General features: G+C 41.2%; 1 protein-coding gene and 1 long non-coding RNA gene across 2 annotated transcripts; both read right to left on the reverse strand.

Moving 5' to 3' along the window:
• Positions 1 to 1,745: 1,745 nt before the first annotated feature.
• Positions 1,746 to 4,822, reverse strand: LOC116354960 (avidin-like). The gene is made up of 5 exons (XM_031797141.1): positions 4,642 to 4,822; positions 4,501 to 4,539; positions 3,458 to 3,683; positions 2,163 to 2,280; positions 1,746 to 1,872 (listed from the first exon to the last, which is right to left on the reverse strand). The coding sequence occupies exons 2-5, from the start codon at positions 4,507 to 4,509 to the stop codon at positions 1,836 to 1,838; spliced, it is 390 nt and encodes a 129-aa protein (XP_031653001.1). The 5' UTR covers positions 4,510 to 4,539; positions 4,642 to 4,822; the 3' UTR covers positions 1,746 to 1,835.
• Positions 4,823 to 20,083: 15,261 nt separating this feature from the next.
• Positions 20,084 to 20,562, reverse strand: LOC116355015 (uncharacterized). Its single transcript, XR_004204238.1, has 2 exons — positions 20,496 to 20,562; positions 20,084 to 20,210 (listed from the first exon to the last, which is right to left on the reverse strand). It is a non-coding gene; the product is annotated as an uncharacterized LOC116355015 (long non-coding RNA).
• Between the last annotated feature and the right edge of the window lie 486 nt (positions 20,563 to 21,048).

Below are 21,048 nucleotides of genomic sequence, written 5' to 3' on the forward strand. Positions count from 1 at the left end.
AAAAAAATTCTAAGAGTGTATGGTACCAATAATAATACTGTAGTGTTTTTATAGTACCAAATGCTCTTACTGTAATATGTCTTACCACTGTTTTACAGTAACTAACAGGTAATTGGCTAAAAGTACATTTCAGTAATTAAAACAGTTTTAATGCCGTTACTGTAGTAAGTGGTTGGGGAGGGGAATGGGAGAGCTTTTGAATTCAGGCTAAGTGATGTATCAATTCAACTAATTTCCACAAGGGGCCTGCATTTTACATGTACACTGTAAAATAAATCATATTAGAATGTCATTGCATGCTGAGTCATTGTATGCTGTAGTACTAAATTTCAAGAAATGTAGAACCAGGAACAGATATAGCCCTTGGTTCTCTCCAGACCTGACTGCCCTTAACCAACACAAAAACATCCTATGGCGTTCTGCATTTGCATCGAACAGCACCCGTGATACGCAACTTTTCAGGGAAGCTAGAAACCAATATACACAGGCAGTTAGAAAAGCCAAGGCTAGCTTTTTCAAGCAGAAATTTGCTTCCTGCAACAAACTCAAAAAAGTTCTGGGACACTGTAAAGTCCATGGAGAATAAGAACACCTCCTCCCAGCTGCCCACTGCACCGAGGATAGGAAACACTGTCACCACCGATAAATCCACTATAATTGAGAATTTCAATAAGCATTTTTCTACGGCTGGCCATGCTTTCCACCTGGACTTTCCTTCGAAATGGCTCTGCATGTTTTGACCTGAGACTTAGACTTTTGCGTATATGTTTAGTTTCCACCAAAAGTTTGTCCATTTCATGTTACATCCAAAAATCTGCCTTTTTTGAATATACACTCCCCCCAAGGGGACACACACACATCCAAAGTACAATTTATATTTTGTGTGCATTGTGCCCGCCAACCCCTCTTTTATGCTGCTGCCAATCTCTGTTTATCATATATGCATAGTCACTTTAACTATACATTCATGTACATACTACCTCAATTAGCCCGACTAACCGGTGCACATTGGCTACCCGGACTATCTGCATTGTGTCCCGCCACCCACCACTTTAAAAAATAAAAAATATATATATTTTTTTTTTTACCTTTATTTAACTAGGCAAGTCAATTAAGAACAAATTCTTATTTTCAATGACGGCCTAGGAACAGTGGGTTAACTGCCTGTTCAGGGGCAGAACGACAGATTTGTACCTTGTCAGCTCGGGGGTTTGAACTTGCAACCTTCCGGTTACTAGTCCAACGCTCTAACCACTAGGCTATGCTGCCGCCCACTTGCCAACCCCTCTTTCACGTTACTGCTACTCTCTGTTTATCATATATGCATAGTCAATTTAACCATATCTACATACTACCTCAATTATCCTGACTAACTGGTGCCTGTATATAGCCTCGACTACTGTTATAGTCTCGCTACTGTATATAGCCTTGCTATTGTTATAGCCTCGCTACTGTATATAGCCTTGCTATTGTTATAGCCTCGCTACTGTTATTTTTCACTGTCTTTTTACTGTTGTTTTTTATTTCTTTACTTGTCTATTGTTCACCTATTACCTATTTTTTACTTAAAATTTGAACTGTTGGTTAGGGCCTGTAAGTAAGCATTTCACTGCAAGTGCAAGTGACAAATAAACTTTAATTTGATTTGTCTTTTCTACAAGACATTAAAGTTGTGATTTTGCATTAAAATGTAATGTCCAAAACGCTGGAATCGCCCTTATTATTAAATTGATTGGACACATGCATTCAGTTAAAATATGTTTATTTCCTTAATGATTTAATTCAGTGCTGTCACATTTCATGAATTTCTTCTTTTGTCCCTCTTCTTTTGTTCCTTATTTAGCAACCCTAAGGAATATATCAGTTCCAACTCTAAGGACACAAAGAGACAAAGTAAGATTAATGATTTGTTATGAAATGCAGTGCAATTAATCATGGACAATATTAATTCATACACATTGCCTACTCAGACTAATAGGTGGGAAAATTAACTTTGTGGAATAAGCATATTATATGAATTTCATGTCAAAAGATAAGAAATCTTCAGAGATTCGAGAAAGACATACACATGGTCAATAGATTAGACACACAAGCTAAACATCATACATTAATTGAATTCATACAGTACATCATCCTGTTATTCATTGAGGGTACCATCTCACCTTGTGCCCTCCCAGTCTTGACCGAGAGATGGCTCTGACGACCGCAGGATCCAGGTGGTTTTAATCACCTCTTGGTTATTCTCATTGAAATACTGCCCTGTGAAAGCGGAACAGGACCCTGTGAGGGGAAAAGAGAGAAAGAGGATGACAGAGAAAGAGAATCAGAATAACAGAGAAAATAATATGACAAAATAATAGAGCGTTGCTCACACAACAATTGCATCAAAAACAAAAGTTAACTTACTATGTTACCCATAATGCACTTCGGTGTTTTAAAGCTATACCCCTACTTTACCAACCAGTCTTTGATTCCTTCTGTTATTCTGATTCTCTTTCTCTCTATCTGACATGGTGTACAAGTTTAATAAATATGAACTACTTCAGTGGAATTCCAGACCAGCTCGGCAGATAAGAACCCCAAATGTGGGAATTACCCTAGAGCATCGTCCCGACCACGGTCTGGAGGCGAGGAAGGAAAGGTAATGACACTGTTGAAATGATTTGTCTGAGGCTGCGCGATTCAATGGCAACACCCCATTCCATCCCCCTGGATGCCTCTTCCCCAGAGCTAAACAACCGCTCTGCACATGTTAATAATCTACTTTATGCACACTTTTTTTTTTCTACGCACCCATCACGTTTTTCACTGTTAATCGTGAATGATGACTCTTCACATTCTACCAGTGAAACGTCCATGCAGTATCTGCATACTAACCATTTGATCTCAATCCGTTTCATGGGAATATAAATTGAGATCTTGAATTATGTACAGTGTTTTTTCGTGAGCAGATGGTGTTAACCTTTACCCTACCATGTTTTGCCTAGTGTCACGCCCTGTTCAATTTTGGCGGCACGACAGAAAAATGTGACCGTTTGCACAATCATCCTAAAATGTCATGAGAAATTAGCTAGTTTTTCTTAACAGAAACATTATCTCGTGTTATTATAGTTGGTTATGTTTTATGTAGAATACTAATGAATTTATTATGTGATCTAACTTTATTAAAGAGCACCATGCAGGCTCTGACATGTCGATCAAGCAGCGGGGTGGTAAGTAAAAACGTTTTTGTGCAAAGTAGAGAATCCCGCAAAAGCGCAGAAGATTCAGTAGTTAGCTATCGGGAAGAGGCGTCCAGAGGATTCAGCCAAGCAGCTCCTCCCATGGTTGTTATTAATTGTAGTAGTATTGGTGCTGACAGTGATATGTATAGAATAGTCTACTTCTAATTTGACTTCTGTTTTGTATCTCAAAATAAATCAGTATTTTCTTAAATGGTAAAGACGTAGGCACATACCAATATTTCCCCATGAAATGCAGAAGGCGATGGTTGGCATTTGTGGTTCCTTTATGTTGTAGAAGCCCACCAATGGTTCATTGAGTTCTTTAGTGTCATGCGGATGTTCTCCCACAAGTGATTTGTACGTCCCACTGAGCGCCGAATTGGTTGGCTCAAACTTTAGAGTCATTATAGACCCCAGCTCATTCTTCCATTCTCCTGATAGGTGTGCAATCTTTGTAACCTACAATTATGGCAGTAAGAGCATTTATGGATGTTATAGCTGTTGAGATATAAACAAATAGTTTCTTTCCAAAACGCTATATATCCATTTCCAGAAATGTTGGTAAATGAGCTTTTATTGTGAACTTATGAAAGAGATGTGTTTATTTTTTGAAATCATTTGTTTGAAATCACTTGATGGTTTAATTTCAGAGAGACAAATAATCATGTTTTTTATTTACTCTAAACTTCTGCCTCACTATCAGATAAAATAAATAACTGTACAAATGATACATTTGTGACATCAATATGTATTTTTTAAAGAAAAAATATCAATTCAGTAATATGAGATCTGTATGTAAAGAAATTCACATTTTACATTTGAGTTATTTAACAGATGCTCTTATCTAGAGCGACTTACAGTTCATATTCAGTTCAAGGTAAAACAATACATTAAAAAAATGTTAAGATATGTGGTTGTCTCATCAAGCTATCACAGTCAAATATACAGTATACAAACAATATATTCCAACTAAACAATGGATACATATATCTACAATCTATGCATACAAAATCTGAGAACAGTAATATTTTACACACACACACACACACGACGGTACCCATAAGCAATCATTTCTGGTGAAAAAACACAAATGTAATACATTTGAGTGTATCGCGCTTTGAAAATACCCTTCAAATATTGAAACTATCAATTGCATAATGGAAATCTTTTGAGCATCCATACAACTAACCAACTAATTATTTGTAGCAACGTTTAATCACCTCTTTCAATTTAATCAACACTTTTGCGAGATAATTGGATGGAATTTTATATTTACCTCGGCCATTGCGGAATTTTAGGAGGGAACAATGCTGAGCTAAATGGAAGAAACAAAATAACATTGTTAGGGTCACCTCAGCTACTTCTTATTTCTCACATCTTCTGGGTTAGTTTATATTGAAGGAAGAGTCAAACTTACCGTATCTGATGAGGAGTATCAGTGTAAATCACCCTAAATCTGTATCAATAAGTGCTCAATGAGCTGGCCTTTTTATTATGACTGTAGTGCCCTGAGGGTAACTGCTCTAGGGCTACACCTCCCTGACACTCTTAGCTGAGGGAGGTCCTAGATAAGGAAACTGGCACCACTGAACCTTTGGAACACATTACTATGCCAACTGAAATGAACCAATAACCTGTTAGATCACATTCTTTACTGTTTTTCTCGATTGCTTCAACACTGTGAATGAAACTGTGTGTGAAGGAGAGTCTCCTAGACATTGGACTCTTCTAAATATTTATGCAAGTATTTATTCAAGGGTGAGGTGAGTTTATTTGTTTGTGTTTCAGTCATTCACCATTGTGGCCAAAGATGGCACCTCGCTTCTAGTCCTTAGGAAACTTTGCAGTATTTTGTTTTTTTAATGTATTATCTCTTACATTGTTAGCCCAGAAATTTGTAAGTGTTATTACATACAGCTGGGAAGAACTATTGGATATCAGAGAGACGTCAACTTACCAGCATTTTGACCAGGAATACGACTTTTCTGAAGCAGTTCATATATCTGCACCACCCAGGGCATTTGAACAGATCCCAGAGGCCGACCCAAAACAACGCCGCTAGAGAAGAGGTAGGCGGAGCGGTCTTCTGGTCAGACTTCGGAGGCGTGCACACCACCCACCCCTTCCGAGTATATTACTCGCAAATGTCCAGTTCAGTTGACGAAATTAGGGCAAGGGTGGCTTTCCATGGCTCTCTAGTGATATGCTGTCGGAGTCGTTAAAGCCATCTGGATTATCGGTGCGTCTCGCTGACAGGAATAAACATCTCTCTGGGAAGAAGGAGGGCGGGGGTGTATGTTTCATGATTAATGGTGTAATTGTAACAAAATACAGGAACTCAAGTCCTTTTGTTCACCTGACCTATAATTCCTCACAATCAAATGCCGACTATTGTCTCCCAAGATAATTATCTTCCGTTATTGTCACAGCCGTGTATATCCCCCCTCAAGCCGATACCACAACGGCCCTCAAGGAACTTCACTAGACTTTATGCAAACTGGAAACCATATATTCTGAGGCTGCATTTATTGTAGCTGGGGACTTTAATAAAGCACATTTGAGACCAAGTCTACCTAAATTCTATCAGCATATCAACTTTAGCACTTGTTCTGACATAACGCTGGACCACTGTTACTCTAACTTCCACAATGCGTACTAGGCCCTCCCCCGCCCTCCTTTCGGCAAATCTGACCATGACTCCATTTTGCTCCTCCCTTCCTATAGGCAGAAACTCAAACAGGAAGCACCCGTGCTAAGCACTATTCAACACTGGCCTCACCAATCAGAATCCACGCTTCAAGATTGTTTTGATCACGCGGACTGGGATATGTTCCTGGTAGCCTCAGAGAATACTATTGATGTTTACACTGATCCGGTGAGTGAGTTTATAAGTGTATAGGAGATAAGTGTAAGTATATAGAAGATGATGTACTCACTGTGACTATTAAAACCTACCCTAACCAGAAACCGTGGATAGATGGATAGCATTCACTTCTGTCATCATGAAGTATGTTGAGACTAGTCAAGGATCATATCACCTCCACCTTACCTGTCACCAAAGACCCACTTCAATTTGCTTACCGCCCCAATAGGTCCACAGACGATACAATTGCCATCGCACTGCACGCTGCCCTATACCATCTGTACAAGAGGAATACCTATGTAAGAATGCTGTTCATTGACTATAGCTCAGCATTCAACACCATAGTACCATCCAAGCTCATGATTAAGAGTGAGGCCCTGGGTCTCAACCCCGCCCTGTGCAATTGAGTCCTGGACTTCCTGATGGGCCGCCCCAGGTGGAGAAGGTAGGAAACAACATCTCTACTTTGCTGATCCTCAACATTGGGGGCACCACAAGGGTGTGTGCTTAGCCCGCTCCTGTACTCCCTGTTCACCCATGACTGTGTGGCCATTCACACCTCCAACTCAGTCAAGTTTTCAGATGACAGCCTACAGGGAGGAGGTGAGGACTCTCAGAGTGTGGTGTCAGGAAAATAACCTCTCACTCAACATCAACAAAACAAAGGAGATGATCTTGGACTTCAATTGACGGGACAGCAGTAGAGAAGGTGGAATGTTTTATGTTCCTCGGCATACACATCACGGACAAACTGAAATGGTCCACCCAAAAAGACAGTGTGGTGAAGAAGGCATGACAGCGCCTCTTCAACCTCAGGAGGCTAAAGAAATTTGGCTTGTCACCGAAAACCCACAAACCTTTACAGATGCATAAAGGAGAGCATCCTGTCGGGCTGTATCACCACCTGGTACGGCAACTGCTCCGCCCACAACCGCAGGGCTCTCCAGAGAGTGGTGCGGTCTGCACAACGCATCACCGGGGGCAAACTACCTTCCCTCCAGGACACCTAAAGCACCCGATGTCACAGGAAGGCCAAAAAGATCATCAAGGACAACAACCACCCGAGCCACTGCCTGTTCACCCCGCTATCATCCAGAAGGTGAGGTCAGTACAGGTGCATCAAAGCTGGGACCGAGAGACTGAAAAACAGCTTCTATCTCAAGGCCAACAGACTGTTAAACAGCCATCACTAGCACAGAGAGGATACTGCCTACAGACACTAGCCACTTTAAAAATTTCACTTTAATAATGTTTACATATCTTGCATTACTCTTCCCATATGTATATACTGTATTGCATATACAATACAGTATATATTGCATATACAATACAGTATCCGTGCCGCTCTGTCATTGCTCATCCACATATTTATATATTCCTTTACTTAGATATGTGTGTATTAGGTATCTGTTGTGGAATTGTTAGATATTACTTGTTAGATATTGCTGCACTGTCTGACCTGGAAGCATAAGCATTTCACTACACTCAGAATAACATCTAATAACCATGTGTATGTGACCAATAAAATTTGATTTGATATTAAAGCGCTTTCAATCAGTATCGCCTCATGCATTATGATTCCAAGATGGCATAGCAGTTCAGACGTCTTTTGTCCTCGTCTTGTCCTGTCCCATATATATATATATATATTTACAACTTTTTTCACATACCTTTTTATATATATTTTTACATTTTCCATAAACTCATCTTCAAAACACTTTCCTGTAACCCGCCTCACCAATTTATATTTATAAAAAAGTATTATTTACCTCAAATCTGTAATCCTCCAAGAAGCTAGCCAGAAGCTAGCCAGGAGCTAGCCAGAAGCTAGCCAGAAGCTAATCCAGAAGCTAGCCAGAAGCTAATCAGAAGCTAATCCAGAAGCTAATCAGAAGCTAGTTAGCTTCTTTACTGGCTAATCGTTAGTATTCAGCTAACCACGGTTTGTGGTCATCAGCTATCCTTTAGCTCGAAAATCTATCGCCAGTTTTGTATGGCACAGCGCGGAACGGAACATACCGGACCAATTCTTCTCTCCATGTCCCTGGATTTCAACCGCTAACTCTGGACATTCATATCTGGATCTCACAGCTAGCTAGCTGCTATCCGTGCGACTATCCGCTTTCGTCGATTCCGGAGCAAACATCAATTATTCCGGAGCTAGCCAGCTGAAGAGTTCCATCAATCACTCCTGGGCTACAATCACCTATCCGGACCCGTTTTACTGCCTACGCGGAGCCCCACCGGACCTTCACAACTGGACTGCCAACGTTATCTACCCGAAGGAGTTATCCGGCTGGCTCCTCCGTCGCGACGTTACCTGAACGCCCATCTGCGGCCCGCTAACCGTTAGCTGTCTTATCGGCTGCTATCTGAATAGACAATCGGACAATTTATTTATTTATTTTTATTATTATTATGATTATTTTTCTTCTTGGGCCTCTATAACTATATATATTGTTTTTTGTTGTCGTTGTGTGATTTGGATTAATCCCCTCTACCACACGGAACCCCACTAATCTACTGACGGAATGCAAGAGGTGGCTAATAACAGACCTCCATCCTATGCTAGCGTGCTACCGATGGCCTGGCAAGCTGTCTAAATCGCCGTGACCCCCAACCAACCTCTCTACTCACTGGACCCTTTTGATCACTCGACTAAGCATGCCTCTCCTTAATGTCAATATGCCTTGTCCATTGCTGTTCTGGTTAGTGTTTATTGGCTTATTTCACTGTAGAGCCTCTAGTCCTGCTCACTATACCTTATCCAACCTATTAGTTCCACCACCCACACATGCAATGCCATCTCCTGGTTTCAATGATGTTTCTAGAGACAATATCTCTCTCTTCATCACTCAATACCTAGGTTTACCTCCACTGTATTCACATCCTACCATACCTTTGTCTGTACATTTGTTGGAGGAAATTATGGTTGAAATGACTAATTATGTATACATTCCAATCAGAACTGACTAGTCCAAATGCTATAATGTACTGTACATGTATGAATTTTCTCTCTTGCTCCCATTCGCAATTGTATATAATGTAGTCAGGAGTTTAGTAACAATGACGGTCTGTTCCTTGTACAAATGAAAGTCCGTCCCTGCCACCTGGAGATAGTACATTCTCCAGACTGTCTAGAATGCTGATTTATACTGACTGACCTTGACTTCAGGTGTGGAGCGAAGGCTCGAGAACTATAGGGCCTCTCTACCGGTGTCATGAAAGAGATAGAACATTTAGAAAACGCTGACGTCATTTTCTGTTTATAACCTGTGGAAAAATGTGTATGTGGCAGTACTCTCTTGAAATAAACGCTGTTACCTGAGTTTAAGACTGGGGCTCTGTCCATTCCTATAATAATAATAATAATATGGGTTTTACAATCCCATAGAATGCATTGACAGAGTAATTAATTCTGATTGGGAAATAATACAGAGGAATTTAGAATTCCACTAACAACATTATACCTCGATGCTATTTTATCACCCCCAGAAACCTCCTTTTACTCTCTGTTCCAAACGTTCTAGACGACCAATTCTTATTGCTTTTAGCCGTACCCTTATTCTACTCCTCCTCTGTTCCTCTGGCGATGTAGAGGTGAATCCAGGCCCTGCAGTGCCTAGCTCCACTCCTATTCCCCAGGCGCTCTCTTTTGACGACTTCTGTAACCGTAATAGCCTTGGTTTCATGCATGTTAACATTAGAAGCCTCCTCCCTAAGTTTGTTCTATTCACTGCTTTAGCACACTCTGCCAACCCGGATGTTCTAGCTGTGTCTGAATCCTGGCTTAGGAAGACCACCAAAAATTCTGAAATTTTAATCCCAAACTACAACATTTTCAGACAAGATAGAACTGCCAAAGTGGGCGGTGTTGCAATCTACTGCAAAGATAGCCTGCAGACTTCTGTCCTACTATCCAGGTCTGTACCCAAACAATTTGAACTTCTACTTTTAAAAATCCACCTCTCTAAAAACAAGTCTCTCACCGTTGCACCCCAGCCATCCTACAATCTAAACTTGATGCCCTCAATCTCACAAATTATCAATGAACCTACCAGGTACCTCCCCAAAGCCTTAAACACGGGCACCCTCATAGATATCACCCTAACCAACTTGCCCTCTAAATACACCTCTGCTGTCTTCAACCAAGATCTCAGCGATCACTGCCTCATTGCCTGCATCCGTAATGGGTCAGCGGTCAAACGTCCTCCACTCATCACTGTCAAATGCTCCCTGAAACACTTCAGCGAGCAGGCCTTTCTAATCGACCTGGCCGGGGTATCCTGGAAGGATATTGATCTCATCCCGTCAGCAGAGGATGCCTGGATATTTTTTTTAAATGCCTTCCTAACCATCTTAAATAAACATGCCCCATTCAAGAAATTTAGAACCAGGAACAGATATAGCCCTTGGTTCTCCCCAGACCTGACTGCCCTTAACCAACACAAAAAACATCCTATGGCGTTCTGCATTAGCATCGAACAGCCCCCGTGATATGCAGCTGTTCAGGGATGCTAGAAACCATTATACACAGGCAGTTAGAAAAGCCAAGGCTAGCTTTTTCAAGCAGAAATTTGCTTCCTGCAACACTAACTCAAAAGTTCTGGGACACTGTAAAGTCCATGGAGAATAAGAACACCTCCTCCCAGCTGCCCACTGCACTGAAGATAGGAAACACTGTCACCACTGATAAATCCATCATAATTGAGAATTTCAATAAGCATTTTTCTACGGCTGGCCATGCTTTCCACCTGGCTAATCTGACCCCGGTCAACAGCACTGCACCCCCCACAGCAACTCGCCCAAGCCTTCCCCATTTCTCCTTTTCCCAAATCCGTTCAGCTGATGTTCTGAAAGAGCTGCAAAATCTGGACCCCTACAAATCAGCCGGGCTAGACAATCTGGACCCTTAACTTTCTAAAATTATCTGCCGAGATTGTTGCCACCCCTATTACTAGCCTGTTCAACCTCTCTTTCGTGTCGTCTGAGATTCCCAAAGATTGGAAAGCAGCTGTGGTCATCCCCCTCTTCAAAGGGGGGGGGTCACTCTTGACCCAAACTGCTACAGACCTATATCTATCCTACCATGCTTTTCTAAGGTCTTCGAAAGCCAAGTCAACAAACAGATTACCGACCATTTCGAATCTCACCATACCTTCTCTGCTATGCAATCTGGTTTCAGAGCTGGTCATGGGTGCACCTCAGCCACGCTCAAGGTCCTAAACGATATCTTAACCGCCATCGATAAGAAACATTACTGTGCAGCTGTATTCATTGATCTGGCCAAGGCTTTCGACTCTGTCAATCACCACATCCTCATCGGCAGACTCGACAGCCTTGGTTTCTCAAATGATTGCCTCGCCTGGTTCACCAACTACTTCTCTGATAGAGTTCAGTGTGTCAAATCGGAGGGTCTGCTGTCCGGACCTCTGGCAGTCTCTATGGGGGTGCAACAGGGTTCAATTCTTGGACCGACTCTCTTCTCTGTATACATCAATGAGGTCGCTCTTGCTGCTGGTGTGTCTCTGATCCACCTCTACACTGACGACACCATTCTGTATACTTCTGGCCCTTCTTTGGACACTGTGTTAACAACCCTCCAGGCAAGCTTCAATGCCATACAACTCTCGTTCCGTGGCCTCCAATTCCTCTTAAATACAAGTAAAACTAAATGCATGCTCTTCAACCGATCGCTACCTGCACCTGCCCGCCTGTCCAACAACACTACTCTGGATGGCTCTGACTTAGAATACGTGGAGAACTACAAATACTTAGGTGTCTGGTTAGACTGTAAACTCTCCTTCCAGACCCATATCAAACATCTCCAATCCAAAGTTAAATCTAGAATTGGCTCCCTATTTCGCAACAAAGCATCCTTCACTCATGCTACCAAACATACCCTTGTAAAACTGACCATCCTACCAATCCTCGACTTTGGCGATGTCATTTACAAAATAGCGTCCAATACCCTACTCAACAAATTGGATGCAGTCTATCACAGTGCAATCTGTTTTGTCACCAAAGCCCCATATACTACCCACCATTGCGACCTGTACGCTCTCGTTGGCTGGCCCTCACTTCATACTCGTCGCCAAACCCACTGGCTCCAGGTCATCTACAAGACCCTGCTAGGTAAAGTCCCCCCTTATCTCAGCTCGCTGGTCACCATAGCATCTCCCACCTGTAGCATGCGCTCCAGCAGGTATATCTCTCTAGTCACCCCCAGGGCCAATTCTTTCTTTGGCTGCCTCTCCTTCCAGTTCTCTGCTGCCAATGACTGGAACGAACTACAAAAATCTCTGAAACTGGAAACACTTATCTCCCTCACTAGCTTTAAGCACCAGCTGTCAGAGCAGCTCACAGATTACTGCCCCTGTAAATAGCCCACCTTTATTTTGCAAATAAATAAATAAAAATAACTGATATCACATTTACATAAGTATTCAGACCCTTTACTCAGTACATTGTTGAAGCAGTTTTGGCAGCAATTACAGCCTCGACTCTTCTTGAGTATGACACTACAAGCTTGGCACACCTGTATTTGGGGAGTTTCTCTTATTCTTCTCTGCAGATCCTCTCAAGCTCTGTCAGGTTGGATGGGGAGCGTTGCTGCACAGCTATTTTCAGGTCTCTCTACAGATGGTTGCGGCAGGTTCAAGTCCGGGCTCTGGCTGGGCCACTCAAGGACATTCAGACGCTTGTCCCGAAGCCGTGTACTTAGGGTCCTGTTGAAATGTTAACCTTCACCCCATATTGAGAGTTGTACACAAACGGACAAGAGATTTGTTTTGAACCTACATGCAAGGCAGGGATTTAACCTGGGAGCCACTGAGACCTTCACACTTTTACCGGTTCATATGTTTGACATTGACAGTTGTTGAATTGTACTTAAAAAGAGAAAATGTCAGATTTGAACCCACAATCTTTTGGTTTCAAGCCACTGGTTCCTTCACACTTCTACATTGTTATTTTGTCGCCTTCAAACATATGTTTGGCTTCGAGCTCAGTGACGAAGACATGAAAGTCATCCTGAGTTTCAACAGGAACTGGAGAGGATTCACTATGGAATGGTGAGTCCAGAGTTCCAGAGTGTCTAGATGCTGACTTCAACCCCACTATCCTCTTTACCTGTTCTTCCCTGACGTACCCTCCTCCTCACTGCAGGGGCAACAAGCACAAAGACTTCCCTCTGCATGCAGAGTACTGAAACCTCAGAGTGGAACTGGAGCTAAAGACAGAACGGACACTGACCTGACACCCACATTCCTATACAGTAGTGCCCGTCTTCCTGTCGGTGAAAAACACTGGGGACATACAGCGAGAAGTCCAGTAGTTGTATATAGATTCAACCAATACTTTGACATTGTTCTTGAGATACAGAAAAGTTCAGGAGGCAAACAGAACATCCACTGATAATGTCAGTGTGTAATGTAATACAGTTGAAGTTGGAAGTTTACATACACCGTAGCCAAATACATTTAAACTCAGTTAACAATTTCTGACATTTAATCCTAGTAAAAAATTCCCTGTCTTGGGTCAGTTAGGATCACCACTTTATTTTAAGAATGTGAAATGTCAGAATAATAGTAGAGAGAATGATTTATTTCAGCTTTTATTTATTTCATTTTTTCCCCCCAGTGGGTCAGAAGTTTACATACACTCAATTAGTATTTGGTAGCATTGCCTTTAAATTGTTTTACTGTTTCGGGTAGCCTTCCACAAGCTTCCCACAATAAGTTGGGTGAATTTTGGCCCATTCCTCCTGACAGAGCTGGTGTAACTGAGTCAGGTTTGTAATGCCTCCTTGCTCGCACACACTTTTTCAGTTCTGCCCACAAATTTCCTAAGGGATTGAGGTCAGGGCTTTGTGATGGACCACTCCAATACCTTGACTTTGTTGTCCTTAAGCCATTTTGCCACAACTTTGGAAGTCTGCTTGGGGTCATTGTCCATTTGGAAGACCAATTTGCGACCAAGCTTTAACTTCCTGACTGATGCCTTGAGATGTTGCTTCAATATATCCACATCATTTTCCATCCTCATGAAGCCATCTATTTTGTGAAGTGCACCAGTCCCTCCTGCAGCAAAGCAACCCCACAACATGATGCTGCCACCCCCGTGCTTCACGGTTGGGATGGTGTTCTTCGGCTTGTAAGACTCCCCCTTTTTCCTCCAAACATAACGATTGTCATTATGGCCTAACCGTTCTATTTTTGCTTCATCAGACCAGAGGACATTTGTCCAAAAAGTACAATCTTTGTCCCCATGTACAGTTGCAAAGCGTAGTCTGGCTTTTTTATGGAGGTTTTGGAGCAGTGGCTTCTTCCTTACTGAGCGGCCTTTCAGGTTATGTCGATATAGGACTCTGTTTTACTGTGGATATAGATACTTTTGTACCTGTTTCCTCCAGCATCTTCACAAGGTCCTTTGCTGTTGTTCTGGGATTGATTTGCACTTTTCGCACCAAAGTATGTTCATCTCTAAGAGACAGAATGCGTCCCCTTCCTGAACGGTATGACGGCGGCGTGGTCCCATTGTGTTTATACTTGCGTACTAATGATTGTACAGATGAACGTGGTACCTTCAGGCATTTGGAAATTGCTCCCAAAGATGAACCAGACATGTGGTCTACCATTTTTCTTTCTGAGGTCTTGGCTGATTTCTTTTTATTTTCCCATGATGTCAAGCAAAGAGGCACTGAGTTTGAAGGTAGGCTTTGAAATATATCCTCAGGTCAATGTCCAATTTTCCAAGCTGTTAAAAGGCACAGTCAACTTCTGACCCACTGGAATTGTGATACATTGAATTATCAGGGAAATAATCTGTCTGTTAACAATTGTTGGAAAAATGACTTGTGTCATGCACAAAGTAGATGTCCTAACCGACTTGCCAAAACTGTAGTTTGTTAACAAGAAATTTGTGGAGTGGTTGAAAAACGAGTTTCAATGACTCCAACCTAAGTGTATGTAAACTTCCGACTTCAACTGTAAGTGCCAAATAGTGTTGCCTTTACTTGTTCAGAGTTTAAACACGTTTATTATAAATGTTGCACAGTTGTAAGTGTACTTACATGTTGGAAAGTGCCTTTCAAATCATGGTGTCCCTGTGCGCCTTGTTCTAATATAAAATTCTATTCATCATTGCTTAGACAGCGCTCTTTAGAGATATATCTCAAACAATATGTTAACATTGACAATTTACACAGTAAAATGTGATTAATTCCAGAATTTATTGATGTTCTGCACTAAGATGTCATGTATTTCGATATATTTAAACTGCTAACCATGATATATGAATATTTTCTTATCAACTGCACAATGACTGGAGCAAAGAAAGCTTTATTGGTAAAAAATAAATGTATTTAACCTTTCACAAAAGGGAACTGGGAATTTCACAACAGTCTCAACCCACATCATGAGTCAGTCAATGGGTAGAAGTGCTTTATCCTGTTAGGCAAGGAGTGTGGATGACTATTTCTAGGGAAAACGGCTCCTATGAGTAGGAATTTGATGGAAGGGAGTGTTCAACAAAATATCTTAATGCATATAGGTCAATGTACTATTTGGATAAGCTATGTCTATACTATGTCTATATGCCAATTTTCTACTCGTTGGCTTGTTTTATCCCTGAAACAAAAACAGATGGATTTAAATGAAAAATCTCACAGTTGATATGTAATACTGTACATCACATACAATGTCCATGTACCATTGTGGTATTTCTGTAACTTACTTCAGTAAGACCAGGTATGACATACCCAGCTCCTATGGTTAAACTATGAATTCCTATGGTTAACATCAATTCTATAAAGTCATATTGGTAATGTATGGCCTGTAAATGTGGATGAAAAGTTTGAGAGAGACCATTGGAGACTCAAATCGAAAGAGACAAACAAACTAGGTCATGTGAGAAGCCACAAACACCCTACTGTGCGTTAGCAGATCCTAGGCTCCAGATTTCCTACCAAACCCTCAAGCTTTTTTCAATCCTACCATTACCATTGTGCATTATGCTAGGTTAGCATGCTATAACATAGGTCAGAGTGTATATGTCATGAGAAATACAATACTGAAACACACAGATACTAAATCAGTCAATCGCTAGAAACTAGCTCAAGGATGGCTATTTATGCATATTGTCTTAAAGGGAGAAATAATAATGAATCTAAACAGAGAGAGGACAGACATCTCAACCAAGTCATATCACCAGATGTAACTTCCTTAAAATTCAGCATTGAAGTAGGGAAAGAAGTAGGGAAACACCATTCAGAGAGACAGTACAGTTTTTTCACATGTTCAGAAATCAAATAAACATGAAGTATATTTGCATGCAAAGAAAAGTAACATCATAACACACATAGCTGTCATCATCACATTAAAATGATGATTTGACTTCATAATACTTATTTAAACAGTTTTGAGCCTCTTGCAGAGAGAGTGTATACTGTAAAATACAGTACATTGGTCAAAATAAACCACGTAGGACTCACTCCTCTCATTGGGCAGACTCTCCAGTTCCTGTGAAGCCCATAATGGTCTTCATTTCCTCGTCGCTCAACACAAAGTCAAACACCTGCATGGTTCAAAAAGACAATTACCCCACAGCCACACACGTGAACTAAATCAGATGACACACTCTTCAAATAATGGAGAATTATGGGAGATAATACCTGGCAATTCTCCTGGATCGTGTGGGGGTGATAGACTTGGGATAGACTCGCTCATACTCGTCGCCAACAACCCACTGGCTCTATGTCTCTACAAGACCCTGCTAGGTAAAGTCCCCCCTTATCTCAGCTCGCTGGTCACCATAGCATCATCACCTGTAGCCGCGCTCCAGCAGGTACAGTGCTTGCGAAAGTATTCGGCACCCTTGACTTTGCGACCTTTTGCCACATTTCAGGCTATCAAACATAAAGATATAAAACTGTATTTTTTGTGAAGAATCAACAACAAGTGGGACACAATCATGAAGTGGAACGACATTTATTGATATTTCTAACTTTTTTAACAAATCAAAACGTGAAAAATTGGGGCGTGCAAAATATTCAGCCCCTTTACTTTCAGTGCAGCAAACTCTCTCCAGAAGTTCAGTGAGGATCTCTGAATGATCCAATGTTGACCTAAATGACTAATGATGATAAATACAATCCACCTGTGTGTATCAAGTCTCCGTATAAATGCACCTGCACTGTGATAGTCTCAGAGGTCCGTTAAAAGCGCAGAGAGCATCATGAGAACAAGGAACACCACCAGGCAGGTCCGAGATACTGTTGTGAAGAAGTTTAAAGCCGGATTTGGATACAAAAGATGTCCCAAGCTTTAAACATCCCAAGGAGCACTGTGGCAGCGATAATATTGAAATGGAAGGAGTATCAGACCACTGCAATCTACCAAGACCTGGCCGTCCCTCTAAACGTTCAGCTCATACAAGGAGAAGACTGATCAGAGATGCAGCCAAGAGGCCCATGATCACTCTGGATGAACTGCAGAGATCTACAGCTGAGGTGGGAGACTCTGTCCATAGGACAACAATCAGTCGTATATTGCACAAATCTGGCCTTTATGGAGAGTGGCAAGAAGAAAGCCATTTCTTAAAGATATCCATAAAAAGTGTTGTTTAAAGTTTGCCACAAGCCACCTGGGAGACACACCAAACTGTGGAAGAAGGTGCTCTGGTCAGATGAAACCAAAATGGAACTTTTTGTCAACAATGCAAAACGTTATGTTTGGCGTAAAAGCAACACAGCTCATCACCCTGAACACAACATCCCCACTGTCAAACATGGTGGTGGCAGCATCATGGTTTGGGCCTGCTTTTCTTCAGCAGGGACAGGGAAGATGGTTCAAATTGATGGAAAGATGGATGGAGCCAAATACAGGACCATTCTGGAAGAAAACCTGATGGAGTCTGCAAAAGACCTGAGACTGGGACGGAGATTGGTCTTCCAACAAGACAATGATCCAAACATAAGCGAAATCTACATGGAATGGTTCAAAAATAAACATATCCAGGTGTTAGAATGGCCAAGTCAAGTCCAGACCTGAATCCAAGCGAGAATCTGTGGAAAGAACTGAAAACTGCTGTTCACAAATGCTCTCCATCCAACCTCACTGAGCTCGAGCTGTTTGCAAGGAGGAATGGGAAAAATGTCAGTCTCTCGATGTGCAAAACTGATAGAGACATACCCCAAGCGACTTACAGCTGTAATCGCAGCAAAAGGTGGCGCTACAAAGTATTAACTTAAGGGGGCTGAATAATTTTGGCACGCCCTAATTTTTCAGTTTTTGATTTGTTAAAAAGTTGAAATATCCAATAAATGTCGTTCCACTTCATGATTGTGTCCCACTTGTTGTTGATTCTTCACAAAAAAATACTGTTTTATATCTTTATGTTTGAAGCCTGAAATGTGGCAAAAGGTCGCAAAGTTCAAGGGGGAATACTTTCGCAAGGCACTGTATATCTCTCTGGTCACCCCCAAAACCAATTCTTTCTTTGGCCGCCTCTCAATCCAGTTCTCTGCTGCCAATGACTGGAATGAACTACAAAAATCTCTGAAACTGGAAACACTTATCTCCCTCACTAGCTTTAAGCACCAACTGTCAGAGCAGCTCACAGATTACTGCACCTGTACATAGCCCATCTATAATTTAGCCAAAACAACTACCTCTTCCCCTACTGTATTTATTTATTTTGCTCCTTTGCACCCCATTATTTCTATCTCTACTTTGCACATTCTTCCACTGCAAATCTACCATTCCAGTGTGTTACTTGCTATATTGTATTTATTTGTATTGTATTTACTTCGCCACCAAATAAATAAATACAAATTAAGATTTCCCTTAACTGGAACTAAGGGCCTAGCCTGAGCCAACTTACTTTTAGCCAGTAGGGGCTCCTGAGCAGCGCAGCGGTCTAATGTACTGTATTCATTTGGAAATGACAATCTTTTCAAAATGATCGTTGTGTTCAGCCAAGACTTTCCTTCGAAATGGCTCTGCATGTTTTGACCTGAGACTTAGACTTTTGCGTATATGTTTAGTTTCCACCAAAAGTTTGTCCATTTCATGTTGCATCCAAAAATCTGCCTTTTTTGAATATACACTCCCCCCAAGGGGACACACACACATCCAAAGTACAATTTATTTTTGTGTGCATTGTGCCCGCCAACCCCTCTTTATGCTGCTGCCAATCTCTGTTTATCATATATGCATAGTCACTTTAACTATACATTCATGTACATACCTCAATTAGCCCGACTAACCGGTGCACATTGGCTACCCGGACTATCTGCATTGTGTCCCGCCACCCACCACTTTAAAAATAAAAAAAATAAAAAAGTTTTTTTTTGTTTTAACCTTTATTAACTAGGCAAGTCAATTAAGAACAAATTCTTATTTTCAATGACGGCCTAGGAACAGTGGTTAACTGCCTGTTCAGGGCAGAACGACAGATTTGTACCTTGTCAGCTCGGGGGTTTGAACTTGCAACCTTCCGGTTACTAGTCCAACGCTCTAACCACTAGGCTACGCTGCCGCCCACTTGCCAACCCCTCTTTCACGTTACTGCTACTCTCTGTTTATCATATATGCATAGTCAATTTAACCATATCTACATACTACCTCAATTATCCTGACTAACTGGTGCCTGTATATAGCCTCGACTACTGTTATAGTCTCGCTACTGTATATAGCCTTGCTACTGTATATAGCCTTGCTATTGTTATAGCCTCGCTACTGTTATTTTTCACTGTCTTTTTACTGTTGTTTTTTATTTCTTTACTTGTCTATTGTTCACCTATTACCTATTTTTTACTTAAAATTTGAACTGTTGTTAGGGCCTGTAAGTAAGCATTTCACTGCAAGTGCAAGTGACAAATAAAATTTAATTTGATTTGTCTTTTCTACAAGACATTAAAGTTGTGATTTTGCATTAAAATGTAATGTCCAAAACGCTGGAATCGCCCTTATTATTAATTGATTGGACACATGCATTCAGTTAAAATATGTTTATTTCCTTAATGATTTAATTCAGTGCTGTCACATTTCATGAATTTCTTCTTTTGTCCCTCTTCTTTTGTTCCTTATTTAGCAACCCTAAGGAATATATCAGTTCCAACTCTAAGGACACAAAGAACAAAGTAAGATTAATGATTTGTTATGAAATGCAGTGCAATTAATCATGGACAATTTAATTCATACACATTGCCTACTCAGACTAATAGGTGGAAAATTAACTTTGTGGAATAAGCATATTATATGAATTCATGTCAAAGATAAGAAATCTTCAGAGATTCGAGAAAGACATACACATGGTCAATAGATTAGACACACAAGCTAAACATCATACATTAATTGAATTCATACAGTACATCATCCTGTTATTCATTGAGGGTACCATCTCACCTTGTGCCCCTCCCAGTCTTGACCGAGAGATGCTCTGACGACCGCAGGATCCAGGTGGTTTTAAATCACTCTCTTGGTTATTCTCATTGAAATACTGCCCGTGAAAGCGGAACAGGACCCTGTGAGGGGAAAAGAGAGAAAAGGAGATGACAGAGAAGAGAATCAGAATAACAGAGAAAATAATATGACAAAATAATAGAGCGTTGCTCACACAACAATTGCATCAAAACAAAATTAACTTACTATGTTACCCATAATGCACTTCGGTGTTTTAAAGCTATACCCCTACTTTACCAACCAGTCTTTGATTCCTTCTGTTATTCTGATTCTCTTTCTCTCTACCTGACATGGTGTACAAGTTTAATAAATATGAACTACTTCAGTGGAATTCCAGACCAGCTCGGCAGATAAGAACCCCAAATGTGGGAATTACCCTAGAGCATCGTCCCGACCACGGTCTGGAGGCGAGGAGGAAAGGTAATGACACTGTTGAAATGATTTGTCTGAGGCGCGCGATTCAATGGCAACACCCCATTCCATTCCCCTGGATGCC

Source organism: Oncorhynchus kisutch, linkage group LG19 (genome assembly GCF_002021735.2).
Source record: "Oncorhynchus kisutch isolate 150728-3 linkage group LG19, Okis_V2, whole genome shotgun sequence".
In the NCBI taxonomy this organism is placed as follows: Eukaryota; Metazoa; Chordata; class Actinopteri; order Salmoniformes; family Salmonidae; genus Oncorhynchus; species Oncorhynchus kisutch.